Source organism: Lichenostomus cassidix, chromosome 18 (genome assembly GCF_008360975.1).
Source record: "Lichenostomus cassidix isolate B80296 chromosome 18, HeHo_3.0, whole genome shotgun sequence".
Taxonomy (NCBI): domain Eukaryota; kingdom Metazoa; phylum Chordata; class Aves; order Passeriformes; family Meliphagidae; genus Lichenostomus; species Lichenostomus cassidix.
The window spans coordinates 3,398,480-3,424,968 of record NC_139498.1 but is presented as its reverse complement, the minus strand read 5'-3'; the positions used below and the strand labels follow the sequence as shown (position 1 = coordinate 3,424,968).

At 56.2% G+C, this 26,489-nt stretch overlaps 1 protein-coding gene across 2 annotated transcripts in view; it reads right to left on the bottom strand.

The window, feature by feature from the left end:
- DNAH17 (dynein axonemal heavy chain 17) overlaps positions 1-25,916 on the bottom strand; it is a 32,976-nt gene extending 7,060 nt beyond the window's left edge. For both annotated transcript variants that reach the window (XM_085077517.1, XM_085077516.1), the window contains exons 1-67: positions 25,796-25,916; positions 25,143-25,521; positions 24,226-24,422; positions 23,753-23,945; positions 23,574-23,673; positions 23,411-23,496; positions 23,147-23,272; positions 22,734-22,889; positions 22,571-22,654; positions 22,037-22,204; positions 21,666-21,782; positions 21,280-21,548; positions 20,966-21,161; positions 20,694-20,840; positions 20,313-20,421; positions 20,069-20,172; positions 19,825-19,965; positions 19,555-19,698; positions 19,194-19,376; positions 18,852-19,097; positions 18,575-18,744; positions 18,116-18,338; positions 17,903-18,019; positions 17,697-17,783; positions 17,322-17,474; positions 16,706-16,954; positions 16,352-16,474; positions 15,779-16,126; positions 15,610-15,701; positions 15,348-15,474; positions 14,986-15,126; positions 14,476-14,601; positions 14,241-14,348; positions 13,984-14,115; positions 13,529-13,689; positions 13,286-13,442; positions 12,916-13,020; positions 12,323-12,480; positions 11,682-11,820; positions 10,928-11,155; positions 10,638-10,775; positions 9,979-10,111; positions 9,663-9,790; positions 9,423-9,571; positions 8,999-9,281; positions 8,736-8,909; positions 7,911-8,118; positions 7,650-7,815; positions 7,464-7,566; positions 7,159-7,306; positions 6,953-7,044; positions 6,612-6,773; positions 6,358-6,522; positions 6,025-6,216; positions 5,367-5,633; positions 4,733-4,894; positions 4,026-4,259; positions 3,669-3,833; positions 3,479-3,574; positions 3,169-3,386; positions 2,741-2,948; positions 2,444-2,559; positions 1,983-2,175; positions 1,634-1,869; positions 1,218-1,337; positions 527-731; positions 31-195 (exon numbers count right to left, since the gene is read on the bottom strand). In XM_085077517.1, the coding sequence (XP_084933643.1) occupies positions 31-195; positions 527-731; positions 1,218-1,337; positions 1,634-1,869; positions 1,983-2,175; positions 2,444-2,559; positions 2,741-2,948; positions 3,169-3,386; positions 3,479-3,574; positions 3,669-3,833; positions 4,026-4,259; positions 4,733-4,894; positions 5,367-5,633; positions 6,025-6,216; positions 6,358-6,522; positions 6,612-6,773; positions 6,953-7,044; positions 7,159-7,306; positions 7,464-7,566; positions 7,650-7,815; positions 7,911-8,118; positions 8,736-8,909; positions 8,999-9,281; positions 9,423-9,571; positions 9,663-9,790; positions 9,979-10,111; positions 10,638-10,775; positions 10,928-11,155; positions 11,682-11,820; positions 12,323-12,480; positions 12,916-13,020; positions 13,286-13,442; positions 13,529-13,689; positions 13,984-14,115; positions 14,241-14,348; positions 14,476-14,601; positions 14,986-15,126; positions 15,348-15,474; positions 15,610-15,701; positions 15,779-16,126; positions 16,352-16,474; positions 16,706-16,954; positions 17,322-17,474; positions 17,697-17,783; positions 17,903-18,019; positions 18,116-18,338; positions 18,575-18,744; positions 18,852-19,097; positions 19,194-19,376; positions 19,555-19,698; positions 19,825-19,965; positions 20,069-20,172; positions 20,313-20,421; positions 20,694-20,840; positions 20,966-21,161; positions 21,280-21,548; positions 21,666-21,782; positions 22,037-22,204; positions 22,571-22,654; positions 22,734-22,889; positions 23,147-23,272; positions 23,411-23,496; positions 23,574-23,673; positions 23,753-23,945; positions 24,226-24,422; positions 25,143-25,484 (10,878 nt within the window). In that variant the 5' untranslated portion in view covers positions 25,485-25,521; positions 25,796-25,916. The remainder of the gene's footprint in view (positions 1-30; positions 196-526; positions 732-1,217; positions 1,338-1,633; positions 1,870-1,982; positions 2,176-2,443; positions 2,560-2,740; positions 2,949-3,168; positions 3,387-3,478; positions 3,575-3,668; positions 3,834-4,025; positions 4,260-4,732; positions 4,895-5,366; positions 5,634-6,024; positions 6,217-6,357; positions 6,523-6,611; positions 6,774-6,952; positions 7,045-7,158; positions 7,307-7,463; positions 7,567-7,649; positions 7,816-7,910; positions 8,119-8,735; positions 8,910-8,998; positions 9,282-9,422; positions 9,572-9,662; positions 9,791-9,978; positions 10,112-10,637; positions 10,776-10,927; positions 11,156-11,681; positions 11,821-12,322; positions 12,481-12,915; positions 13,021-13,285; positions 13,443-13,528; positions 13,690-13,983; positions 14,116-14,240; positions 14,349-14,475; positions 14,602-14,985; positions 15,127-15,347; positions 15,475-15,609; positions 15,702-15,778; positions 16,127-16,351; positions 16,475-16,705; positions 16,955-17,321; positions 17,475-17,696; positions 17,784-17,902; positions 18,020-18,115; positions 18,339-18,574; positions 18,745-18,851; positions 19,098-19,193; positions 19,377-19,554; positions 19,699-19,824; positions 19,966-20,068; positions 20,173-20,312; positions 20,422-20,693; positions 20,841-20,965; positions 21,162-21,279; positions 21,549-21,665; positions 21,783-22,036; positions 22,205-22,570; positions 22,655-22,733; positions 22,890-23,146; positions 23,273-23,410; positions 23,497-23,573; positions 23,674-23,752; positions 23,946-24,225; positions 24,423-25,142; positions 25,522-25,795) is intronic.
- Between the last annotated feature and the right edge of the window lie 573 nt (positions 25,917-26,489).

The window sequence follows — 26,489 nt, the reverse complement described above, 5'->3', positions numbered from 1 at the left end:
TGCGGCACCAGCTCCAGGGAGCATGTTTACTTTTTCCTCAATTTCCTTGGCTGTGCGCTTAGTTATCTCCAGGTTCTCCACCAGCGCTGTGTCCCGCAGGAAATCTCCCCCAGCAGCAGACAGCCGGGCGAGCAGTGAGTCCTCCAGCTCCTTCAGCTTGATCTTGAACTCATTCTGACTCTTGGTCAGGTTTGCCTGCGATAGCAGTGCCCTGGGATGTATCACTTTGAGATCACGACAGAGTGCTGGCACCAGTCATTCTGTCATAGGGCTGGTGTGAGGGGAGGGTGAATGTGGCCCCTCCTGGTACTCACTGTCACCCACAGGGTGAAGTGATGAGTGTGCCCAGGCAGTGCTGAGTGCGGGGGGCAATGGGGGACCTGCAGCTGCAGGGTCTGGTTGGGACTCACTTGGCTCTCAACAAACAGCAGTGAGCACATGGAGGGGAGATCTCACACTTCCTGCCCCAAAACCTGTGCAGTACCCTGGCCTCTCCCACCCCTGTAGCCAGCAGCCAAGTCTGTACCTTCAGGGTCTCCAGGTCTGGCCGCTCTCGGGCTACCACAGCAGCCAGGAGCTGGTCCTCCAGGCCCTCCCGTGTCACCAAGAAGTTGATGAGAGTGCACTGAGCCTGCACCTCTGGCTTGTAGTGTGGGTTGAAACATCGGGTGTGCAGGATCAGGCGGAACTGCTGGTGATACTCTACTTCTTTATCTCCAATTCTAATGTATCTGTTCAGTTAATTAAACAAATTAATCCCCATTCACCGGGCAGTAACTCATCATAGAAAGATGCTCTCAGCCTGTGTACTGTTCCTGGCTGCTTGGGATGAATTTCTTTGATTGGGAAAAGGCATAGCAAGGGCAGAAGTACCAAACTAGCCCTGGCAGGGCAAGGGCAGAGGAGCAGGAGCTGGAGACTGCCCTGTCACTGCCCCCCATGGCTTCTGGGGTGCTGTTCCCCTTCCAGTTTATCATGCCATATATGGCAGGTATCCCAGGGAATATATCCTTAAATCACTAAGTGAACTGGATGCTGAGGACCAGACCAGTTGAAAAGGCCCCAGTTAGTATGGTGTCCTCTGTGGGACATGCTAGAGAACACTGGGAAATATGGCCAAAGCCAAAGAATGATCAGGCCCCCAGCTGCTTACAGTGAAGGTGCATCTACCAGCATTTTTGGGCAGCAGTGGTTGTGTAGCACTGGGATGTGCTGACCTGCCCTTGGCGGTGGTCCTGCCCAGCAGTGGGTCCAGCACCGCCTCCACTGTCTCTCCGATGTCCTCGATCAGTAATGTCTGTCCTTCAGAGACTGCCTGTGCGATAATGTCCAGGTATCTGAGGGGAGAGAAGAGAGGCATGTGTGGCAAGCCTGTGCACTGTGGGGGGCTTGGGCTGCTGCAGGGGGTTCACAGAGTGCTTTCCACCCTCTGTGCCCCATTGGACCCCTGCTGTGTTCTGCCAATCCCAGCCCCCATAGAGCCTTTGGAGATACTGGGTGCACCATCAGTGCACCCTTGGATGCCCTGAGTCTGATGGGCGACATGATTGCCCTGACTCAACACATTTCAATGGCAGGGAAAGGGGGGCTGGTGCAGCCCCAGTCTGTGCCCACCCCACAACCCGTGGCCCACCTCCGTTGGCCCAGGCGGACGATCACAAGGTCCTCCCCGAATTTGTTCTTGATCCACTTGCTGCCCTGGAGCTGGGCATCCACAAGCAGTGGCCACCGCTGGGTGCTGCAGAGGATGGCAGCATTCTCGGTAGAAGTGCGGTCGCTGGGCAGCCCCTGGTTGTTCCAGGCAGCCACGTCGGCAGAGTCCGTGAGGAGGCTGAGGGGGTCCAGGTCTGGTGTGATGGGGATAGGCACCTGCAGGGAGGGGCTGTTGGGTGCCTGGCCACAGAGAGTTGGGAGACCCCGGTGCTGGTGGCCATGGGGGAAGGAGCCCCAGGCACTCTGGGATGGAACCTGTGGTTGCTCACCTTCTGCCCATTGAGGAAGGGGAGCCAGTGCTTCTCCAGCAGCTCAGCCCTGTACTTCTTGGTAAAGTATCCGATGTAGGACACAAAGGCAGAGACCAGCAGCACGTCCCCGCACAGCGTCTTCTCCTGCTCTTTGAGATGCTCCACTGACTCAGCCCAGCGGACGTTTTCAGACGCCAAGCCACCGACAAGCCTGGGTGGTCAGAGAGGATGGTGGCTGCTGTGGTCCTGGTGCTGTGACCCGCGTGGGGGTGTGTGGGGACTCAGCCATGGTCACCCAAGGTGTTGTCACCAAATGTCTCCATGGTTGCCTCCCCCGTGAATGTCTAGTCCAAATAATCTCAGAATTTTTTAATTCTGAGCAGCTCTGCTGCTCCCATGGTCCCAGTGTCATGCCCACTAGGCAATGCCAAGGAGCAGCAGCCTGCCTGGATTCTTTGAAACCAGAATTTGCATGGTACCTGTTTGCCAAGTTGATGACTTTGTTGGTTTCATCAGCCTCCTGCTGGCATTTGATCTTTTCTGCTGTGGCTTTCTCAAACTGAGCAGTGAGAGTTGCCAGATTTTCATTCAGCATCTTTGGAAGAGAACAGCCCCAGAGTTACTCCCTGCCCAGATGGAGGGCTCCATGGTCCCAGAGCTCTGCAGCAGCCCCATCCCAGCACAATGCTTGGGCTAGGCTCTGGGTTCATGGAGTTCTTTCACTCGTTTGGTGACTGAGGGGCTTGCGGCTGGGGCCTGCAGGGATGCACACTTACAGCAATTTTGCTCTTAATACGACTGAGCCTCTCCTGCGCCTCTGCCAGCTCAGCATCAGCATCAGCCACTGCCTGTCTCTTGGGCTTCACTATGCAGAACACCTCATAGTAGCGGACCATGTTGAGGCACCAGGAGCACAGCCCTGCTGCAGCTGTTGACTTGGACTTGATGAACTCTGGATTAAACCTGGGGTCTGACCTGTATGGCCTGGAACAGGAGTACATGCCGTGCTATGGCACTGCACTGCAGCTGCCAGCAGCCCGTCCCACTCCTGCCAGAGGTTGGGTTGCCTCTGGATGGCAGGGTGGGAGAGCAGGGTCAATGCCTGGATCCCACTCCTGCTTTTGGGAGGGTCCTCTCCGGCCACCCTGCTCAGGGCAGCTTGTGGCAAGGGCTGTAAAGGGGCAGGAACCAGTCACAGACTCACTCAAATGCCTTGAGACAGGGCTCAGGGATGTTTGACCCATCAAAACCTTTTAAGGCTGCAAGGAAAGCATCTGCTTTTCCTATTGTGACTTTTGCAGCTGTCCAGCTCTTGTCTTTCGGAATCTTGCCTTTTTCAGCCGTCAGAATCATCACAGCTGCCATCACATTCACCACCTCTGGTGGTGGAGCCCCAAAGGACTTCAGCTCTGTCAGGTTGTACTGGGAAGAAACCAGAGGGCCACTGAGCATCACCCTGGCCCAGGGCTGCCAGCACTAGCTGGGCACTTGCTTCCCACTGAGAGGTCACCCACCTTGTTGAGCGTGTTGAGGGCCTCACTGGCAGCGGTGAGCACCACCTCTGCTTCAGCCAGTTCAGTTGCACAGGCTTGTTGCTTTTCAGCCACCATCTGGGGAGGGAAGACATGGCATGGGGTGAGTGGCTGTAACCACAGAGCTCACACTGCCCCGTCCCACGTTGGACATCAGCTCAGCACTTTGCACCTTGTTGATGGCCTCGACCTTCAGCTCCTCCTCATCAGCAATGGCTTTCTCCTTGCTGACCTTCTCTGTCTCAACACCCACCACGTGGATCAGTTTGTCTGTGTCCTCATTCTTCTGCTTCAGCTCTATCTCCTGGACTGCCAGCATGGCTTTCAGGTCATCCACCTCAATGAAGGAAGAAACAAAGAAGATAAGAGGGCTGATCCTACCAAGCCCTGCCTGATGGAGCAGCAGTGTCTTGGTATGGCTTAGGGACCTCATGGACACTGTGACCACTTTGCAGGGATGTGCCTGCTTTCTACCCCTCTGCCAGACCCAGCGCAGGCATGATGCACAAGAGAGGCTGTGGGCAGACACCTGTGATGCTGTGCTCTGCAGCTTCAGCAGCCCCTTCTCCAGCCTGTCGATGTTGGCGGAGAGCTTGCTCCTTTTATCCGCCAGCAGATTTTGGTAGAGCTTTATCTGCTCCAAGAAGGTCTTTGGTGTGGTGTAATTATAGCGTCTTTCTGCAGCCAGGTAGATCTTGGACATCTCCTTTGAACTTGTGTGGACGAAGGACATGAACTCGCTGATGGAGACCTTGACATCCGGCTGCACAGGAAGCACAGACAGGGAGCTGCTGCAGTGTGCTATGGTGATGTGCAGTGGCTGCACTGAGCCCTCCCGCAATGTTGGCTCCATGTCCAGCAGCAGAGGCTGGAGCAAAATGAACCTTTTCATCAGCAGCACAATGCGGGACAGAGACATGCCAATGGTCAAGGCACCAGTGCTGGTTTCCATGCCCAGCTCTGGGTCCCTGACCCATCCTGCTTGGGGAGGAGCTGCTGTTCCTAGGCTGCTTCCTACGGGGGTGTTTTAAGGACAGAAGGGAAAGGCTCTGACCCTGGAGCCAGGGTAAGCTTATCCCTATTCCCAGTTTGCTGTTCCCAGCCCCCTGGGTCATGCCAGACCCCCATCCCTGGGCACACTAAACAAGGAGAGCAGCAGAGGTGCAGTTTGCTGCCCAGTGCAGCCTGGGATTCCCAGTGCCCTAGGAGAGCAGCTGTGCTGGGATCCCAGCTCACCTCGATGTCTGGGGTTTCCTCCAGGAACCTGCTGCTGACGGACACGAGAGCATCCTCCGGCCACTCATGGAACCAGTCGATGGCCGTGCAGTTGACTACAGCAGGGAACTTCCTGGCCCGGACACGCAGGGTTGAGCCCACAGGGGAGAAGCAGAGGACAACCTGGGGCAGAGCAGCACTGCTGAGTGGGGTGTCCCCACTGTTGGGGGTGGGGGAGAATGTTGCCGGGGGCTCCATGTGACTGCAAGGATTCTGCTGCAGAGCAGAGCTTTGCTGCCTTCCCATTAACTCCCAGTATGGAGGACGTGGTCTGTGGTTGTGCACCCTGTGCCTCTCACCAGGGCTGGAACTGGGTCCCCTTTGGTGGCTGCAGTCCACCTTTGTGAGTGAGTTTTTGTGAGTGTCCCTGTGAGTGCCCAGCATAGTGTGCGGTTGTGGAAGCTGCTGACCCCCAGGGAGGTCAATACCCTGGTGCCTCTGGGGCTAGGGGCACCTGGGGAGTCCCTGAAAACACCTTTTGCTCAAACCCACCACCCAGGGATGAAACTTTGGTGTTCTGTGGCTTGTTGCAGAGAGGTTTTGGATCAGGCAAATCAGGGTCCTAGGCAAACCAGCATGGGGAGAAAACACCCACCTTTAACTGGCGCCTGACTTTTTCTATAAATATTTTCCAACAGTTTTCCTTTGTATCCTCCAATCCAAGGGACTTCACTTGAGGCCTCATGGCACTGATGATAGTTTCCAGGTCAGTATCCTGAAAGAGGCCTGGCACCTCCCCAGACGCCAAGAAATCATTGATTACAACAAGGAATGATTCTTCAGCCACCTGGGAGTCTGTCATCAGGAACACCATGGGGATGTTCTTCACAGCTGCCTTGATGTACTGGGAGGCGAGGTCCAGCTGGGACAGAGAGAAACTGTCACTCCACAGGGTCAACCCCCATGAGGTGTTCTCTAAAGTGACCCATTTGGAACAGCCCCGGGCTGCCCCAGAGAGCTGGAAGGAAGACTTTTGGAGGGAGCTGGTGCCAGCTGCTCTGCGCTCAGGCACAGGTCTAGCACCAGAGTTATCCACACCACACCTGCTATCACCTGTAACTCCTGCCCATGCCTGGCTGGAGAAGTGCTGTGGCCTCTTGGGGCAGGGTGCATGGGTGAGCAGATCCTGGTGTGCAACCGCAGTGTTGCAAGGAGAGCAGAGCCTCATGAGCCCACCCCAGGCACCGTCACTGCAGGTGCAGGACCCACCCCCAAGTAGGTGGCACTGACCCAGCATCCAAAGCCACTCCCACCTTCAGGTCTGGGGTGCTGTAGCCTTTCCTCAGCGTGATCTGGAACACACCCAGATTGCTGATGTGAGCTGCCAGCCGTGCCAGGCTCTGCTTGCCGCTGCCTCCCACCCCCACCAGGAGTGCATTGCCCCGGGGACACTCCAAGATCCTGTTAATTCTGCAAATGTGAGACATCGCGTCTTCGAAGAGAACCTGAAGAAAACAGGAGGGGAAGGTTCAGTGTTCTGGATCAGGGCAGAAAGAGCAGTGGGTGCTCCATAATGCACCAACCCAAGGAGTGCAATGCTGCAATCCCGTATTTTCGGGGAGGTGTTGCCTGCCATGGGTACTCACCAGACTCATTGCTGCATTCATCTCATTGTAGCTTTCCAGGGCTTCCCCGAGCAGGTCACTCAGAACTGACCAGCTTGGCACTGGCATGTACTTGGACTCATCCATGCCCTGGGCGAAGTGGCAGTAGATGTTGGGCTTGGCGAATACCACATCTTCACTGATGTTCTGGGAGAGGCAATTCCAGCCATGAGGCTCAGCTGTGGGGCACCAAGGACCACCAGTGGGCTGGAACACTACTTTTCAGCACAACTTACTTGAAAGGAGGCTTTGCAGGTGTCCATCAGCAGCTTATTGAAGCTGTACTGATCCTCTTCATCGACAAGCTTGTCTCCATACACCCTCTGTGCTTCGTGAAGCCAGAGACGCAACAAATCCGTGGGGCTTTTCAGGCAATCGGGGGTGGAGAAGAGCAGCCCCTGATGAACACACAAATCCCTCAGCCCTCAGGGTTATTTTAGTGCCACACAGAGCTGATTGCAAAGGTTGGCTCTGGGAAGAGCCCAAGGCCCTTTTCAGAGACATGGTATGGTGCAAGGGTATGGGATGAGGAAAGGGAGGAATAAGAAAGTTTTAGAAGAAACAGCTCTCCCACTACCTGGAATATGTTGGAGAGGTCCCGCAGGTTGAAGATGTAGTGGAACTTGATGGCTGTTGGCAGATAGTTGGAGGCAACCCTCTGGTGCAGGGCTGTTGGCAGGATAAGGGGTGAGCAAGTGCCAGGTCCACAGAGACCCCTGAGCCTGGCTCCCCAACAGTGCATTCCCCAGGAGCTTGTCCCACCCTGGCATGGCAAAGGCTCACCCAGAGCTGCTGCTACCAGCTGGGCCTGCATCTTCCGGAGAGCTGCTGGTAAGCTCTGCCGGGCCAGGTGCTGCTCCAGGATGGCACCATACACCTGGTGCAGAGCCTCCCGGCTGGGAAAACTCACAGCAAGGACGCAGAAGTGGCGCTGCAGAAAGGGGCAGAAATTTATTTGGGCACCTTGCCCCACAGGGCTGATGGAGCCAACTGGCACTGCAGGGTTCCCTGCCCCATTCCACCCTCTGGGCTTTGGTGCCAGGAGAGTGAATGTGCCAGGCACAGCCTGGCCCCCAGGTCCTGCCCACCTGCAGTCGTGAGTCGATGGTGAAGGACCCTGCAGTTGGGTTCATGCAGGCCACATACTGGCAGTTGCGAATGTCCTTCAGAGTCAGTTTGGTCCTGTCGTACCTGTGCAGGGACCACCACTGTGACACTTTCCCCAGGGATGGGGACTGGTTCCCCCCATCATGCTGTGCCCCTCCAGCACCCACCAGTGCCCGTGGTCCAGGTGCTGCCGGATGAGCGTGTGTGGTGCCACAGTGCCATACTTATCCACCTCTGGCATGTTCATGTCATCAATGAAGTACACCAGCCTTCTAGTACCAGGTGGGCCATAAATTCTCCCTGATTTCTTCTCCAGGGGTTTCTCAAGGACAGCTGCAGTGAGAGGAGTAGGTGGGTGGTGGGTCAGCACTGCAGGACCCTACGGCACAGCCCAGTGCAGGGCTGACTGCTGGGTCTGCCAGCCTTACCCTGCAGCATGGCCGAGGTGGTGTAGAAGTTGAGGGGCACAGACTGCACTAGATATTCATCTGTGGGGAGTGAGTCCAGCTTGTCCCACATCAGGACTGACTTTCCTGTTCCTGCATTCCCCACCAGCATCACTGGCCGCTGCTTCTCCATCAGCAGGTCCATGAAGTAGCGGAGGCGAACAGTCTCTGTGGTGTGCACCACAGCAGCCTGGGGAGAGGCACCATCAGTCCCTGCACTTACCCTGGCATTGGCAGAGGCAGGATTCTCTGTCAGAGTAGTGGATGGCGTGCCAGAGTCCTGCACAGCATTTTTGGAAGGTCCAACAGACAGTGCTCTCTGCATGCAAACCTGGTTCCTCTCAAAAGCAACAGGTCTTGGGTGCTCTATTATGCTAAAGACTTTCTGACCAAAACCAGGTTATTACACAGAACAACATGGACAGTTCCTGAAACCACCAAACCCAGCCATAGCTCCCCACCTTTTCCCTGGCAGCTTAGATAACCCCTGCAAGGTGCCATTGTAGGAGACACAAATTGAGTGCTAACAGACATTTTGCACTCAGGCAATAGTCACAGCTACTTTGTGGGACTCTCAGAAGCTGCAGGTTAATCTGAAGGTAAAGGAGACATGGAACTTGCAGCCCGTGCTGAAGCTTCTGTGGGGTAAAGAGACAGGCTAAACAGGTAAACAGAATAAACAGGAGGCCATTGGGTTTACTGGGTGCTACCAGTCCAAATCCTAATGATGCTCCAGGCATTGCTGAGGGGAAGCCTGTGGAGTGATAATCAAATAAACCATATAAACATAGAGCTTGTGGGAAATACCTGTAAGGGAACTTCAGGGTCAAGCTCAAACTCTGGCACTCTGTCATCCCAGGGACTGAATCTCTTCGTTTTTGGATCAATGTAATAGTCAAAAATTGTCCCCTGACTAGGAAACTTGACGGTTTTGAATTCTGAGAGCCACCACTTGCTGAACATCTGGCGGTGATCCACCAGCTGGAGAACAAAACAGAGATACTCAGACACTGGCCACATGATAGGATGCAGAGAGGGGTGGCAGATACCGGGCAGTCCCATGGCTGTACCTGGTCCTGGAACAAGGCTGCACCAAAGGCCCAAGCACAGGCGAAGACGAAGTAGAGCTCATAGTCCTCCCGGGGTGAGTCTGGTGGGACATTCTTGGGTGTCAAGAAGCATTCTAGCAGGGACAGAACTGTCTGTATGGCTGTGATCTCAGGAACAGGGGTGATTGTCTTGAACGAAGACTTGAGCTTCTCCAGGCATGGTGGCAAGTACTTGTCAAAGAGGACCATCAGAGCAGCCTTCTCACCCTTCTCTGTCCTTGTCTCAATCCAGCTGGCCACAATGCTATGGCAGAGACAAGCAGGGCTGCAGCAAGCATGTGGGGGCCAGTGCCCATCCCATCCCGTCCTGTCCTGTCCCCATGTCCCATCCCATCAGACCCCATCTTGTCCCATCCCATCCCATCTTTCTCCCTCCCTGGCTCACGGGTTCCAGCCCAGGTCTGCGGGGTTGATGTAGAGAATTCCAGCCCGGGACACGGTGGCCGGCGTGGCTGTCCGCAGGTGGCTGATCTCGAAGATGAGCCGCATGGTGGGAGTGAGGGGGATGCGCTCGTTGCTGGCCAAGGTGAGAACCTGGGGGAAGTGGCTCGTTGTGGAGGATGCCTGGAGCTGGTCCCCCCGAGTTCATAAACAATCAAAGCCCCTGGGGTGTGATGGCACCAACCTTATTATCATCCATGACTGTGTTCAGGGACTCGATCCACATTGGATCAATGTCTCCATCAAGGATGATCCATTTGGGCCCATCATGTGTTATGTTGGCCAGGTCACGCATTGCTGTGGAGAACAGACCTGCCCCACAGAAAGACACGAGTTGCTCCTCTCCACTCATGACTGTTTGCTAGAGGGCAGGCGGGATTGGTGCTCCCATGAAATAAATTCCTTCTCCCTCCCACTCCAGGAAAGAGCCAGACCTAAGGAAAAGTCTTCACATTCCCTCTCATATCCTATAAACCGAGCTCGGAGCATTGGTGTCTCACCATCCTTCCATTCCCGTGTGGCTGGGTGAATGATCCCAAACAGCTCATCGCAGGTCACAGCCTTGGGGTCGAGGTCCACAGTGACTGGCCTCCTCTTCAGCCTTTGGTACGTCTTGTTGAGCGACTTCATCACCTGTGGAGAGGGGATGGTGCAGCCAAAGGTGCTGATCCCACCAGGGCAACCACAGCCTTTGGCAGCCTCTGCCTGCAGTGAGGGGCATGGAGCCTTGCTCCCACCTGGACTGCTTCTGGGAAAACACCTGACCTCCCTCTGCAGAGCCACCCCTTGACAGGGCATTGTGGAAGGCAAGGCCCTGCCAGCCAGCACTGTGCTGTCATCCTCCCGGCACCACAGCACACACAGGATCAATCATGAGAGTGTGTCCCCATCTGCTCCCTGTCTGTGTCTCAGGCAGCCCCTGGGCTGTGCATCCCATACCTGCTCAGCTCCATGAGGTCCAGTCTGGCCCACACAGTGCCCGAGGGCCTGGCATGGCCATGGCTGCACCACCAGCCCAAACACTGCTCTGGCAGAGCTTGGGCTGTACAGCCAGCTGAGGCCAGTGGCCATGCCCTCGCCAAGAAGCTGTGGGAGGCTGTGGGATATGTTTGTTGGAGGCCAGAGGGGCCCCATGGCCTCAGAATGGTTTGGCTATTACCTGGGTCTTTCCGCAGCCAGCGTTGCCGACGATGAATACTGAGTGTCGCACTTGTAGCAGCTCCTCCAGCTGTACCACCTTCAGCACAAAGTTCTCCTCTGCCTGCAGCTTCAGCTCCAGCACGGACTCACGGATATCCTGGGAGGGAGAGCAGGCACTGACCACCAGCAGCCTTGGCAAGACCCTGGAGATGAGCTGGCTGCCCCTAGAAGTGCTGAATAGACCATCAGCCTCTGGGTCCTGCCAGGACTGGGACACCTCTGGTGATGGTGCCATGCTCGGGCTTGCACCTTCTCAAAGTTGAGGTCCCTCTTCCTGGGAACATCCAGTGCTGGAAACAGGTCTCCAATCAGCCCCAAGAATACTGGCAAGTCATCTGTCACGATCTTGGGGATGTTGAAATCTCGTAAAGCTCTCATCAGAACCTGGTCCTCTGCAGAGCCAGGGTCCCCCCTCTTCAAGGAGCCTGCCACCACCAGCACGGACTTGATGGCCCGCAGCCCCCAGTCATAGTGGTCCTGCAATAGGAAGCAGAGAATCACCATTTCACTTTATTGAGGGAGAACTTCTTCAAACAGCACCATAGAGGAACATCCTGTCCATCACTCCCCAGCCAGGTCATCCACACGGCACCCAGTGGACTGGACCTAAATCAAACTTAATTACAGGAGAAGCCTCTGTCAGTAACGGGGTGGTTTGGAACTGAGAATCTGACTTCCTTCTTGGAGACACATTTGTAGTGTAAATTACCTCTCCTGAGATGAATAATCTGAATGCTGTCACCTTAACTGGCCTAATTCTAATTCTAATTCTAATTCATTCTAATTCTCTGCTAATCTACTTTTGGGCTTCTTGATTCCTTCCTGGAGGCAGAAATGTGCCATATGATGCACCAGGTAGAAGTGGATCTTGTCCAGCCACAAATCTGAGCTGTGGAGAACCGTCACTCCATGTGTCACCACCAGCAATCCCACTACCGTGTGTCAGGCTTGATGATCAAATGGACTCTTTCCTCTCACAGCACTGTGTAATATTGTTAATTACCTGTTTTGACAGCAGCTCTTTGCAGAGCGTGTAGAGAGTGATGAACTTTCTTGCCAGGAGCCTGGCATCGAGAAATCCCTCTGCCACAAGCATAATTTCGCAGATCAGTTCAAAATCGGGGACCACCATAGCACAGGGTCTAGAGAAGAGCAGCAGCAGTTGGCAGGGCCACTTACCATGTCCTTACCCTCCCACAGCCCCCAGGGTTTGCCCCCAAGTTTCCAGTACAAGCCAGTTACTGAAGTTACACTGTTGGGGTCTCCTGCCCAGATTCTTTCTCCAAGTGGGGCTCATGTCCCACCAGCCCTTCTGCAGTCATGGGTTGAGTTTGTCAAAGTACAGGGGTCCCAGAGTATGCCTGTGCCTCCCCTTCCAGTGCTTCACCAACTTTTTGTCCTACTCTCAGCTGGATTTTTAGCTGAGGGTTTCAATTAGACCCAACCAAGCAGACTCTCCCCTAGCTGAGCAGCCCAGCTCAGCCTGCCTGGCCACCTCTGGGGAGTGACAGGACTGTCCCATGGTGCCAAGGGCTCCCTCACATCAGAGCCACCAGTGCACACAAATGCCCTTGGCTTAGGTCACACTGTGGATGTGGCACAAGTGCCAGCACGGAGGTAAGTGCTGCACTGACACCAACCCACCTGAACAGAGCTTTTAGATTTTCAGGCAGCTCTGTGCGCCCGGCGTAACCAGGGTTCATGGTGATGAACAGCCCAACTGATGGGACCAAGGAGATAGTCTCCCCAAGGAAGTTGAACGTTTTCTTCTTGGCACGGATTGCATCTTGAATACATTTTACCTGCGAGGTGAGCAGAGGTGTTGATGCTGGGAGTTCCCAGCTCCCTGCCCAGTGCCCTGGCTGGCCCTCACCACTCCCCAAGGTGAGCCTGAGGGTTTGGCTGTGCCAGGAATAACATGGAGATCTTGCTGAAGCCACAGCAGCAGGAGAGCTGGCCTTAAACCAGCTCCTTCTTAATCACCCCAACTCCCTATCCCAGCTGATGGCAGAGCTGGGGTGGTGACAGGTCACCAGGATGGGACACAGCTGGGCTGTGAGGTTTAACTGTGCCCTCTGCTGTGCTTCCACCTCCCGCCCTGTGTCCAATCAGGACACAGTGGAGAGGACAGTAGCAAACTGTCCTGTGAGTCAGGTTTAACTGGGGCAGCATCCAGGACATGAACTGGGAAGTCTCTTTGGCACCCGGTGCCAGTGGGTTGCGGGGACAACACGCACCTGCACCGCAATGACAGACAGGACCTCCACCAAAATGCGATTGAACTCATCGAAGCAGCCCCAGGCACCTGTCTGGGCAAGTCCTTTGTAGATGTTCCCACAGGACTGGAAAGAAACAGCAGTAGAAGGGGACTCAGGCACTGCCATCCCTCATGGCAGCTGTAGTGAGGGGGTTTGGTGACAAAGCTCGAGTGCTGAGAGCTTCTCATGCTTTATGGATTGTGATCTTCCCTAGGGAAATTCCCCACAGTGATAAAGCCCCTTTGCTGAAGGTCTCCTGGGCTCCCATGGACCCAAAAGGGGTCTCCCTTGTCTTGGACACCCCATGGTTCTCACCTCGGTGCCCCCATCCTGTTTCTCCATGCCCTACCTTGTAGTCCATCTGCTCGGAGCAGTTGAACACATAGACCATAATCCCCACTGCCCGGCCCAGGTCCTTGGTGGTCTCTGTCTTCCCAGTGCCTGCGGGGCCAGCGGGGGCTCCCCCCATGTAGAGGTGGAGGGACTGTGTCAGGGTGATGTAGCACCTGTGGAGGGACAACATTGGGGCTCAGTGGTGCAGCATGGCCACAGTGCCACAGGCAGTGGGAGATTTGGGGAGCCAGGCTCCAACCTGTCTGTCAGGGGGGTGATGACCAGCCGGGGGGTGTTCCCCAGGTACTCATAGGAATACTGCAGCTGAGCATCACAGATGTTGGCAAAACAGTGCTTCTTCTCGTCATCCCAGCGGTGCCGGAGCTGGGACTGCCAGGCGAATGCCTGGGAGTTCTCCACCTGTGGAACAGCCAGCTGTGGAGGGCAGGTGGGCACTGGCACTGCCCACCCTGACCCACTGGGACAGCGATACCGCCATGCCTTGGGACTGTTCGCCACCTCCCAGCACAGGGAGAGTGTGCAAAAAGGTCCCAGTGCCATGCTGGGGTGGGTGAGGACCATCCCTCCTTGTGGCCCAGCCCTGTCCATACCACCAACCAAGGTGCCCAGCCCAAAAATAATAGAATAACAGGAAATCTCTTCTCCAAAATTCTGGGAGATGGTGCACCAAAAATACCCTCTTGTACCAAATACCTTTGTTTGGATCATTTTGGCCACAACGTCCCTTGCATGGACATCAATGGTACAGATTGTCATGATCTTCATTCTGTCTCCAGCACTCAGAGTCCCAAGAAGTAGGGAAATCAGGGCGTTCAGCCGAGCAATCTGGGGGAGGACAGAAACAATGGATGTAGAGATGATACCCTTGTTTGCCCAACTCTTGGTGACCCCCAGCCTGTGACCCCAGAGAGGCTTGGGCCAGGTTCAGGTCAGGTCCAGGTGATGCCAACCTGCTTTTTGTTATAATCCTTCAGGGCATTCTCAAAACCTTTCTCCAGACTTGCAAAGGCAACACTGACCTCTGTGGTCCAGGCAATCTGGGTACACGTCAGAGCGATCTGCAGCAAACCATGGGGACAACATGGCCATAAAGAGGAATCTGTCACCCCTGCTATGGCTCAGGGCGGGTGCCTCTGTCTCTTCCTCCTGTCCCTCTCAGACCTGGCCCCATGCAGCAGCACCCACCTGTGCTGGGTAGTCAAACACCCACTCCTCCCGTGGCTTCCCCTCGTAGGTGCTCAGGGCCTGGGGCATGAGGTGTCGCAGCGTCGAGCGCATGCTCTCCAGCAGCCGGTTCAGCCAAATCTCAACCTGGAGGGTCACAGCCAGCAGAGCTGAGCGAGCAGCACCCAGCCCACATCCCCTTGGGCTGTGCAAGCCTCTCCCTGCACATCCCAACAAGGAGAGAGAGCCTGGTGCTGGTCCCACACTGGGATGTGATGGGGAATGGTCTGAGGGCAAACAGCCAAGGGCTAACCACCCTGCAAGGGACTGTGAGGCTGAGCAGGTTTGCATGACTGTGATGTTCTGTACCTATAATGCAGGTCCCATTTTTGGGGTTTTGGGCTGAAAAGCTTTGTAACTGTATTTTTATACTCCTGCCAGGCTGTTAGAACACAACCAGCAAAAGGCTCATCCCCTCCTCAACCTGCTCCCCCACCCCAGCGTGCAGAGGCTCCATGAAGCTTAGCCAACCTGGCCAGACAGGTCACAGTCTGCATCAAACTGCACATACTCCCCATCCTGGCTGAACATCCCATGGGCCATCTTGGTTGAGCCCTGTTTGAACTTCAGCTTGGCCAAACTGTCGAATAGCTTCGTCAGGTGCCGGGACACCTGAAAGCAGAGGCACAGCCACTATCAGGACCCCCATGACATGTGGAGGTGTGATCAGCAATTGGATCTACCCCAGGGTGCTCCCTGGGCACTGCACCCCCAGGAAGGGGGATCAGGGATGGTGTTCTGCCCATACGAATGAAAAATATTCTAAAACTGCTCGAACAAGTTAGCAGGGGAATGGCATGGGACTCACCCCCATGCTAACACACGGACTATACCTCAAGGGGCTCAGTCCCCTTCGATAAAATATCCAGTAAGTCTGCAGAGGAGACAAAGTAGAACCGGGGAAAAGCCAGTCTTTTGGTCTCGAGGTATTCAGCTAAGGCCTTCTCACAGAGCACCAGCCTGACAGAAAACAGAGAAAAAACATTAACCCCCACATACTGGTTTTACTCTTTGCTTTGCCTTGTCTTGCTTTGAGGGAATCAACCCCTTCCTTTGGCCCTCACAAATGCTTTGCCAGGATTACTTGACCCTCACCTGTCCTGCAGCTCTTCCAGACGGGCGAGCAGCCCAGGCTTGTTGGTACATTCAATCACATTGGGGGTTGTTACTGCATCCTCCATTAGTTCCTGAAGAGGAAAAACACTTCAGCCCATCTGAACTGACAGAGAGCTGCAGGAAAAATAAGAGGGAATGAGCTTCGTACTCGGAAATCGTGGTCAATGGTATCAAACTTCTTTGACTCCTCTGGCAGTTGACTGCGTGTGTCTTCAGATGCTATGAAGATTGTTTCCAGGTGACTCCACTTCCTCTGCACCTCAGACCAGGTGTTGATAACACTGTCAGCAGTTGACAGCTTCTGCTGCCAGTCCTGTGCCCTATCAAGGAAGTAGGCTCGGTACTTGGAGGCCAACACGTTCTGCAGCTGCATTTGGTTGTCCTCCAGTGTCTCGATGAGGACCTCATCCATCTTGAGCAGTGGGAGCTGGGTCCTGCTGTGGGGCTCATACTCAAACTCCATTGTGTCCCAAGTAGTGTCCAGGGCATTCAGCACCTGCAGTCAGGGTGTGAGGATTAGCTGGATGCTATGGTGCTGGGTCCCGCCCCTGCAGGCAGGAGGAGGATAGAGGAGCACCTGCTCCAGGCACGAGCTCCATGAGCTCTACGTGCTGCCTGTAGACTCCAGCCCCAGGAAGTGGAACACAAGCCCTTGATAGCCACAGAGTCACATTGGCACAAGGGTCTCAGCAAAGTGGGGGAGGAGCTGAGTCCCATTTACCTTCTCCATTCCTCCCTCCTTTGACGCTTTATCCACAATGCCGCGAACTTCCTCCTCAAACTCGTGCAGGTTCAGATTCAGCAGGTCTGCGAGGGTGGTGTCCTCGGACATGGTGAATTCCACCTGGAGCAGAACCAGATGGGCTGTGGACTCTCCTCCACAGAGAGGCAGTCCAGCAGATCACCCAATCAAGCTCATTAACACCCACATGTAGAGACCCTACACAAATATTTGCATGTGGCCAGATTTAAACCTGATGGCACCCTTTCCTTGCTGGGTGCGGATCTTGGGAGCCTCCTGGGCCAGGGGCTGGAGCCTTCTGGGCCAGGGATGGGCAGGAGGACTTATGAGCACCTTGGTTGTCTGCACAAGCTCCTTCCAGTGCCGGTCCCTGATGGCTGGGTTCTGCAGCTCGCTCACGGCGCGCAGGGATGTCATCATGTTCTTCATGTTGCTGTCCAGCGCTATGTATGCATCGCTGCTCTTCACATCCTTATCCAAACCTCGGATGTCTTTAGCAAATTTTTTGCACTCAATGTCCATATCCTCAACATTGAGGTCCTTCCACCTGGTTGTCTTCCAGGTGGCGATGCTCAAGTTCACCTGGACCCAGGATACATTTTCACAACATGTGATTAGCAGAAGTATTCCTGCCCGAGAAGAAGAGCAACATACCCAGTGCCTGCATGCCCTGTGTGCCCCCTGGTCCTCCCACACATGTACATGCTATGCAGACCTGCTCTAAGTGTAACAACCTGCCCAATGTCTCATCCTCCTTCCAATGGCAATGAGCTCTCTGAGGAGCTGCAACAGCTCTACACCTTTGGCTGGCAATACCTAGCTGGTGCCAGGTGCCTGTGCCACGTGCCTGCACCAGGTGCCCATGCCAGCCAAGAGCAGCCTGCTGTCCAGCCCTTGCCTGGAAACAGCATGGGGCACTGTGCTCTGGCTCCCAGACCACAGCACATACCAGGGTGACCATGTCCCAGAGCTCCTTCAGCATGCGCAGCTCCCTGCGACATGCTTTCAGCTGTTTGTAGTCTGGAATTGACACCTCAAACAGCTCCCCTGAGGTGGCCAGGGCTTCCATCTCCTTCTCCAAGACTGTGATCTTCTTATTTTGCTGGATGGAGGAAAGGAAAAGGTCTCAGCCAGGGACTGTGTGCCAGGGACATGTCTCCTACTCCAGCAGTGGCTGTCCCTGCTGCAGGGCCAGACTCTCCCTATCAGGCTGGGAGGTGGAGCCACAACTGGAGCAGCTGCCCCTCCCCAGCACCCAGTGTTGGGGGTGACCAGGCAGTGCCAGTGGGGACAGCAGTGGCCCTGGTATCTTCCCCTTCCTTACCTTGTTCATTGACTTGTAGGGGTCTGGCTCTTTGGATGAAAAAGGGGCTTTTGCCTTGAAACGCTCCCGGTAGGCTTGCTGCTGGATCTGTGTGGGAGGATGGGACTCATGAGAGGCAGCCAGGATCCGGCAGTTGGGAAGAGCAGCAGAGTCTTCCCAAAGCTGCCGAGGAGCTGCCTCCCTGCCCACAGCCCTCAGGCAGGCACCTCAAACTCGGCGCATTTCTTGCGGATGATGGAAGCCTCAGCGGCTTGCAGGGGTGCTGCGCTCTCTGCAGCCCGCAGGCAGAGCCTCTTGTTGTTCTCCCAGCGCTCGGGCAGGTTCTGCAGTGGACACCATGTGGGGTCACCAGCCTGTAAACCCCTGCCCAGCCTCCCACACCCTAAGCAGAGGGTGCTGCAGGTGCTACCGGTGCCTACCCGGAGCTGCAGGTGAACCTCCTCCGGCATCTTGTCCCCGTATGTCCTGAGCAGTGCAACTGTGTCGTTCAAGGGCTCAAACATTACGTCAGTTGCCTCCTGCCTCTCCTTGACCTTCGCCAGGTGACCCATCACCGCCACCAGCCCTTCATAGTCTCCCTCCACCAGAGGTTTACTCAAGCCAGCAGTGGACTCTTGGATGAAATCCTGCAGACCCTGGAGACTGGGAGGAAAATTGCGCTCACCAGGTGTCCCTGACAGGGCTTGGGGCTCCCTCTGCAGGGCACGGTCCCCCAGAAACTCACCCCTGAAGGTCCTGGAACTTTCACCTGCACATCCAGGGCTCTGTCTCCCAGGGCCAGCCCTGCCCTGGCACACAGTAGTGCCTATGCCACAGCTTAGCTGGGCTTCAGTCACCTAGAGGACTCCATCCCTATGCCAGGGCTCACCAGGCCTTACCTGCTGGTGACATGGTGGATGAGGAACTGCCGGAGCACCATGCTCTGGCCCTTGATGGCATGCAGCAGTGCTTTCTTGAAGGGGCGGCAGTCACTCCGTAGCCACCCCCCAAACACCTTGGTTTCAGCAAACTCTGACACCTCTTCATACAGTGACTCGAGTGCATCGATCTGGGGACAAGAGCAGGTCATAGTCTGTGGCTGGCACCTCCCTGGGCACCCAGTGTCCTCTAGGGTGCCCCAAGCACCCAGCACATCTCAAGGCACCCATCCCACACCTCCTGTTGAAAGAGCTGGAGAGGGGGGATCCCAGGCGCCAAGGGCTCCAGTTGTGGATCTATCTCCATCTCCTCAGGGCTCAAGGAGAGGAAGCGCTGCAGGAACTCCTCAGGGGTCTCCTGCCACAGGTGGGAGTGCTCCTCAAAGCTGGCACTGAACTCCTCACCTTCTGCCATGGTGCTGACCACCAGCGACATCAGCTTCTCCTGCATCTTCACGAGGTCCGCCTGCTCCTCCAGCGCAGACTGAAGGGACAGGCAGAGCTCAGGGACTGCTGGGGACACTGGCCACCCTCACCCACCTCTCACTGGGCTGGGAGCTGCTGCCCGCCATGGACCCACCTTGTAGCTGACCTCCCCGTCTAGCAGCCGTGGCATGGAGGCTGCCACAGACTCGGTGTCTCCAATCAGCCCCTCCACCACCACCATGAAGCTGTCGCCAGCCCCCACCTCCAGTGAGGGTTGGTACTGCACCTCACCCTCAGACAGCTCCATCTGCACCTCAAACAACGGGAACACGTCGGCCTGAAACAGATCAGTGCCTGATGCTGGGCTTCGTGTCCCACAGCCCCACAGCTCTGCAAGCTGCAGGGACAACGGGGGGCACCAACACCACCAGGGAGCAAGGGGACAGTCATATTTGGCCACTGACCAATCTGGCAGTGAGCTGTGGGACACCCACTGCCAGAACACTGAGACTTACATCAGGGGCCATGTTGGTGAGCAGCAGCTGCAGGGATTTGTGGACGAGTCTGCAGAGCCCATCCAACACAATTTTGTCTAAATATTCCACGTAGTGCACCCATGTCCGCGAGGACAAGTCAGCCTTAAACAGAGCTGAGTTCTCCTGCCACGGGAAAATCAGCCAGTGTTGGTCAGTGAATACCCAGCAAAGGCATCAGCTCCTGACATCACTGGCAAGTCCTTCTTCATGCCCCTGTGAGCCATCCGATGTTCCAGTGCTGTATCTCACCTTCATCATCTCCTGGATCTTCTCTCCCGTGCTCTCAATGGCAGCGCGTCGCTGGGCTAAGGCATTATCTTTCCCATCCAGGTCTAGAAGTGCAGTTTCCTTGTTGTCCTTTCTTCCAAACAAGGGAGCGACTGTGCAGTCCTGCAAGGAGGGTAGAACGAGGCTGCTCTGCTGAGCCAGGGAAAGGACAATCCCTGCTAGATGTGTCCTGGGAAGATGCTTGTGAAGAGCCACCAAACATTACCTCCATCAACTGGGTAATTTTCTCTAGGTTCAGCTTCACTTGCTGGACCCGTTTCTGTAGGTCATACAGGGTCTCTCTCAACCCCTGGATGTATTCCATGACACCTGGGAGGGAAACAGGCACACAAGCACATTGTGGAGACACCCCCAGGGCCATGGGAGGTCAATTGGTGCTGGGAACCAGGGACCCCCAAAATGCACAAGGAGGATCCCCAGCCTTGGATGGCCAAGGTGGGGGTTTGTACCTTCATGGTTCCAGAACATGGACTCCACAGCGCTGGCCAGACGGTTGTCCAGGGCCTCCATCTCCCCGGCCAGCAATGGCCGTTCCACTGGAAGCAACCGTAGCTTCACCTGGAGCCAACACATCCACAGGTGAGTGCCCAGGTGGAGCAGGGACCCTGTTCCAGCTGGGCACTAAGGAACAGGGTCCCCACCCCACCAACACAGTGGAGGGGGCAGAAGGTGGATGGCAGCAGCCACAACTTGGCTTAGCCACAGGATGGGCAGGGATCTGAGGTGCCAGTGATGTGCCTGTGGTACCCAACCCACCCCCAGTCCCTCTCAGCCTGGCTGAGGCTCAGGGCCTGGAAAAGCAGCTTGGTTGTCTCCCCTTTAGAACCTGCCTCATTGTACCAGGTCACGATGAGTTCCAAGTTGTCCCCTATCTTTTGGAAAATCTCATTTTGGGCAAAGAGGCTCTCAGCATTGCTTGGGATGTCCTGCTGCTGCTGGATTTTCAGGTACTTCACCTCCCGCAGGACAGCAGAGAGCTGCAAGACACCACAGCTGGGAAGGGGCTCATTGTCAACACCCACCACACCACAGGCAGCCCCTGAGACCTGCGGTGTTCACGCCAGGGTGAGGGATTGCTGGCATTCCCCGTGCCAGCACTGACCTCTTTGCTGAAGTTCACGCTGAGGAGGGCAGAGTCAGGGTCTCTCAGGAGCAGGGGCTGCTCCAGGCTGAAGTGGCATTCCTGGCCGGGTCCACTTGCCCATTCCTCGTAGATCTTCTTGGTGTATCCTTGCAGCAGCCCCATCATTTCCTCATACTTCCTGGACACCAGCTCAGCCTCAGCACCCACCATGGCACTGTCAAAGTCACAATAAAGCAGCAGCTGCTGCAGCAGGACGTGGGAGAGAACGCACTCCAGATCCTGCCCCACTGCTGCTCCATGTCCCCCTGGGATGACAGGGGACCTGAACCTACGGGTGGTCGATGGCCAACAACTCCTTGTATGGCTCATCCAGCCGCTGCTGCAGCTCCAGAGCCCACTTCAGCTGCCCAGCCACCGGTGGCATGTTCTTGTGGACGGCTGGGGCCCCCCCAGGGGGTGGTGAGGACACGGTCCGGGTGTCATACAGTGCCTTCACGCTGTCCAACTCGGCCTCAAACATTTCCAGCAGGGCCAAGTAGCAGGGGGAAGCCTCAGCCCTGATCAGGGGTCGCTCCAGCACAGAGAAAAACATGTACACCAGCTGCAAGAGTGAGAGGCAGGCACTGGTTCCTGCACCCTGGAGCAGTTCCACGATGGGTGAGACCCCCTGGTTTCTGCGGGTGCTGTGTGCCAGGCTGCTGAGCTGGGGCACAGGTACCTTCACAGCAGCTGACAGGCGGTTGCAGTCATCAAAGCCATGGCAGAAGATGGCAGCCAGCTGCTTGTTTGCATCCTCAACCTTCTTCTGAAACTCTTCAAAGTCTTTGTTCCATTCCTGCCAGTGAGACCAAAATGGTTTAAAGTGGCACAGCCCCTGTGCCTCCTTCCTGAATCCTCCAGGAAGGATTTGCTGAACCCAGAGAGCCCAGAGCCCTGTGAGCTGCTCCAGAGCCAGCCCTGTGCTGCTGTGGGACAGTCCTACATGTCACTCTGCAGCATGTTCTCGCAATAGATTTTTTCTTTCCACTTAGTAAATGTTAACACCTCCATATCAGCATCCATTACATTTCCATTCCAGTATCTGCTTACCTCTTCGTCAGGATCCAAGGGATCATATTTGCAATCAGCAAAAGCCTTGGTGTCTTCACAGATCTCCTCAGAGATCTGCAACACCCAGCTCCCAAGGAAGTTTCCTCGCACCCCTCCCAGCACCGTCTTCTCCAGCTTCTGGAAGTCGACGGCTGCCTGGAACAGCTCCTGGCAAGCATAAAACCCATTTTACCTGGTTTCCCTTGTTCCAGGCTGCAGGTGCAGGAGCTGCAGCACCAGCACAAGGCTGCGTCCTGCCAGCGCAGCAGTCCTGAGGAGTGTCCTGCCAGGGATGCTCCCCAACCTGGCTGGGGTGTGCCCATCCTGCCATGGGGGCTCAGGGCTGGGGGGAAAATTGTGCTGAGAATGGTGCCACTGTGCTCCCAGTGATGTCCCACTGTGCCAGTGGCCCCAGCCAGCCCTGGGCTGCAGCTGAGTTCACCCTGTGCCACTCCCAGGGACCACCCCAGGATCCCCGGGGCAGGGAAGGTCTGACTGAGGCTGGCACTGTGCCCTGAAATGCTGTGCTGTCACCTGGATCTCCTTGAGCCTGTGCAAGAAGGCGTCCATCCTCTTAAAGATCTGTGGAGGGGGGAACTCACAGACCTGTGGCTGCTCCTGGGAGGGGAGAGGGGCTGTCAGTCAGTGGGGCTGGTGTGGAGGGGGTCAGATGTTCCTGCACTGTCCCTGAACCCACCGGGAACATTGAGGGCATTAGGTCAGAGCAGTAAGTGCTGTAGGACTGGAAAAACTTCTCTGTGGTGGAGATGGATAGTTTGATTGCCTCCAGGGTCTCCTGGGGTTCTCCTTGCAGCCCTTTCAGCACATCCTCCGGGCTCAGGAATTTACAGGTCTGGGACAGACAGATACAGACAGGGGCCATTGTCAGGAGGACATGGAGGCTCCTCCTGGCTCCCTTCACCCCCATGGTCCTGCTGGTGGTTGCCTGCAGCTCATGCCTGCCCCAGACTCTTGCCAGCCCTACAGGGGACTCTGCTGCTCCCTTGTCTAGATTGTCTCTGTGTCACCACAGCTGGACTCTCCAGATCTGCCCTAGAGAGGCAACTGGAGGGGACAGGGGTGGGTTGGTGCTGGCCCTGAGGGCTGTACCAGGCTGATGAAGAAGTTGCAAGTCTCGTGCAGGATACGGGCTATATGGGCAGGCGAGTGGTAGTGGATGCAGTGAGCCCGGAGCAGGCAGAGGGTGCACAGCACCTTGGGCACGAAGGGCTGCACCTGTGGGAGCAGAGCCTCGTCAGTGTGGAGCCGTGGCAGAGCTAGGGGGATGTGTCCCCCCAGCAGCCTCTGGGGCTCTCTCACTGCCCAGATGAGGCCCCCAGGCTGTGCCTGGTTATTTTGCCACATATCACTTACTAGGGGGTAATCAGCTTGCTCTACCTCCTCCAGCAGCGCCTGCAGTGGTTGCAGGTGGAGGCTGACATCATTGGCTTCCTCCAGACCTAGGACAGGGAGAAACAATGTGTTGGGACAGGGACACCTTGTTGGAGGCAACCACCACCATGTCATGGGACCTCACCACCACTGACGGCCCTGAGCATGTTCTGCAATGGCGGCCAGTAACAGCTGTCAGCCTTCTCCAGTGTCTTGGCCAGCACTGTCACTTGGGGTGAGAGCAGCTGGCAGGGAAGAGACATCAGGCTCAGCATGAGGGGCTCACTATGGGGGGGCTTAGCATGGGGATGTGTCGCCCTGTACCTGGTCATTGATGCACTCTAGGCTGGTCATCCTGTTTTGCCAGAAGTCAAATTCAACCCTAGGCAGGGGGTGCAGCCCCTCCATCAGTAGCTGTGCTGGGTCCTGGTTGAAGATCTCTTCAACCTGCTGGAACCACTCAATGACGACAGTCTCGATGGAGTGCAGCACTGAACCATCTATGGGCCCAACCAGGCTGAAAGGCAGATGGGTTATGTCCCATGGGAGCCCTGAACTGCCCCAGGGGAACCCCAAACAGACCCAGGGAAGTCCCTTGAGCATGTGTGTGGCCATCTCTGGTGGTACAAATGCCTGACGTGAGCTCCTCAAATGCTCTCTGCTGCAGGGGATGGCTGTGCCCAGGGCTGTGCAGGGACCGAGCCAGTGTCCCAGCTCTTGTCCCTCCCCAAGTGACTTATGCTGTCCTAGAGCCCCGCCAGGCTTTTCTGGCACCAAGTGATGCCAGCAGCACCCACCAGTCCAGGGCAGCGCCTGAGTCTTCCCAGCTGATCAGGTGCTCAGGCAGTGGGAGCAGTGGCTTTCCCTGCATCTTCCCATTCATCACGAATATCTTGTTCTGCAGGTGGTGAGTCTGTCGCATGATATCCTCCACCACCATCCTGGGCCAGTCCTGGCTCACCTCCTCCTGGTTCAGGAGCAGAGGGGACACAACCTGGGAGACAAGGCTAAGTCAGGCACTTGGTCATGAGTTCCGGTACACAGATACATACCCTATGTATCCCAGAGTCCCCTCTTGCTGCCCAGAGAAGCAGTCTCAGCACAGTCACGGCTCTGTCTGCCACAGATGGGTTTTGCTGATGTTTATCTCATCAGTGTGACCAAGAGGCTCCTTGCTCTGGGTTTCCAGCTCTTGTGAGCTGGGAAGTGCTAGAAGCGGCACAGTGAATGCATCTAGTGAACTCAGGGGCTGGGCACACAAGCAAAAGCCCCCAGCACTGAGGGAGAATTGTGGGGGCTCCTGGAATTGATTCAGCTTTTGGGTGCTCTGGGCTGGCAGCGGGAATATTTATGGGAAGTTTGAGAGAAATCCACTTAGACATTTCCCAGCTGCAGGGCAGAGGGAAGTGGACATTATTACGAGTTCCCAAAATTGCAGGGAGGAAGCGATCCAGTTGGGGCCAGGAGAAAAGTGGGCTGGTGACCTTCACCCAGTTCTTGTCCTCATGGGGCTTGTTCAACCAAGGATAGGAGCTGCCACGAGGTCAGGGTGAGTGCCCGTGGCAAGTTTTCTTCTATGCATTTTTCTTTACTTTGGAGCCCACCTGGAAGTTTGGCTGGAGCAACCCACAGCTGGGGTCCCAGCACAACAGTGTACCTGAGGAGCTCAGCTCACCCTGCTTGCCCCAAGCCTGTGCCTGTGGGGGCAACCCACCTCCATCAGCACGGTGATGAGCTGCTCCACGGGTGAGGGGCTAATGTCTCCCACCAGCAGACCACTCCGACAGTTCTCCTCGACGATGCTCTCTCCCTTCTTCTTCACAAAGTAGATTGCCTTGCCCTTTAGGGTTTCTGGGAAGCTGGTAGTGGGCACGGGCTGCCCGGAGGAGTCCAGCCCCAGCACCAGCTCTGGCATATCCTTCTGCTTGAAGAACTTCTCCAGAAAGACTGCAGTCTCCTCAATGGCCATAAACTTGTCCCACTTGTCTGGCCGGGCACGCAGCAGCGCCATGGACACGCTCTCAAAGAGGACTAACCGCTCATCTTGCATGGCCATTTTGCCAGCACCAGGCTTGGCGGCAGGTCCTCAGCACCTGGGATGGTCCAGTGGGCAAAACCCTGCTCAGCCAGGGGCTGTGCACACCCCACACCCTGACCTCCTGTCACTTCTGCATCTTCTGCACTGCCCTCAGCCTTCCCTCTGCACATGCAGTCTTAGGGGAAGCTGCCAGTCCCATCCCTGCCTGGCCCCAGTGGCCCCCAACCTACCCCATCACTGCCTGGCCCATCACCACCTGGCCCTATCACCCCCTGACCTGCTCCATCTCTGACTGGCCCTATGGCTCCCCTGGCCCACCCCAATCTTACCTGGCTCTACTGCTCCCCTGCTCTGTCGCACTCCTCAACCCTGCAACAGCCTCCAGCCACGGTCTGCACCTCAACTGACACTGTCAGCAGCTCAACCGACAGTCAGTGCCCCAGCCGGGCTGGGCACCAGCCCAGCAGGTGCTGGCACCAGCCCAACGAGCCTGGCACCAGCCCGACTGCAGGGCTGCCCTTCCCCCTCCACACCCCCAGTGTCCCTGTCCCTTTGCAAGAGCTGTTTGCCCACCCTGGCCAGACTCAGGCAGCAGTGCCAAAGGTTGCCTCATCTGAGGCACAAGATGGGCAGGGACTGAGGCAGGGAATGCCCTGGCTCTGGCAGACCCCCACCATAGCACAAGTGTGCATGCCTGGACCACCCCCCTCCAGTTCTGGTGGCAGTGGCACAGCTGGCACAGGCTCAGCACTCCCAGCTTGGCTTTGATCCTATTCACACCTGGTACTAGCTGGGTATGAATCCCCCAGCCCCATGCAGAAAACAGTACCCGAGGGGCTGCCCTGCCACCCCCATTGTCCCAGGTCCCTCCATGGTGCAGTGAATGCTGCTGCGCTGGGCAACCACCTCCCTGCCCACCCAAGCTTCATGCCCTCAGCAGGATGCCAGGTCCAAGAGTTGTCCCAGCCTGGAACAGCCACCCTGTGTCCTGCAGTGAGGTCCCCCAGGCACTATCCTGGTGGC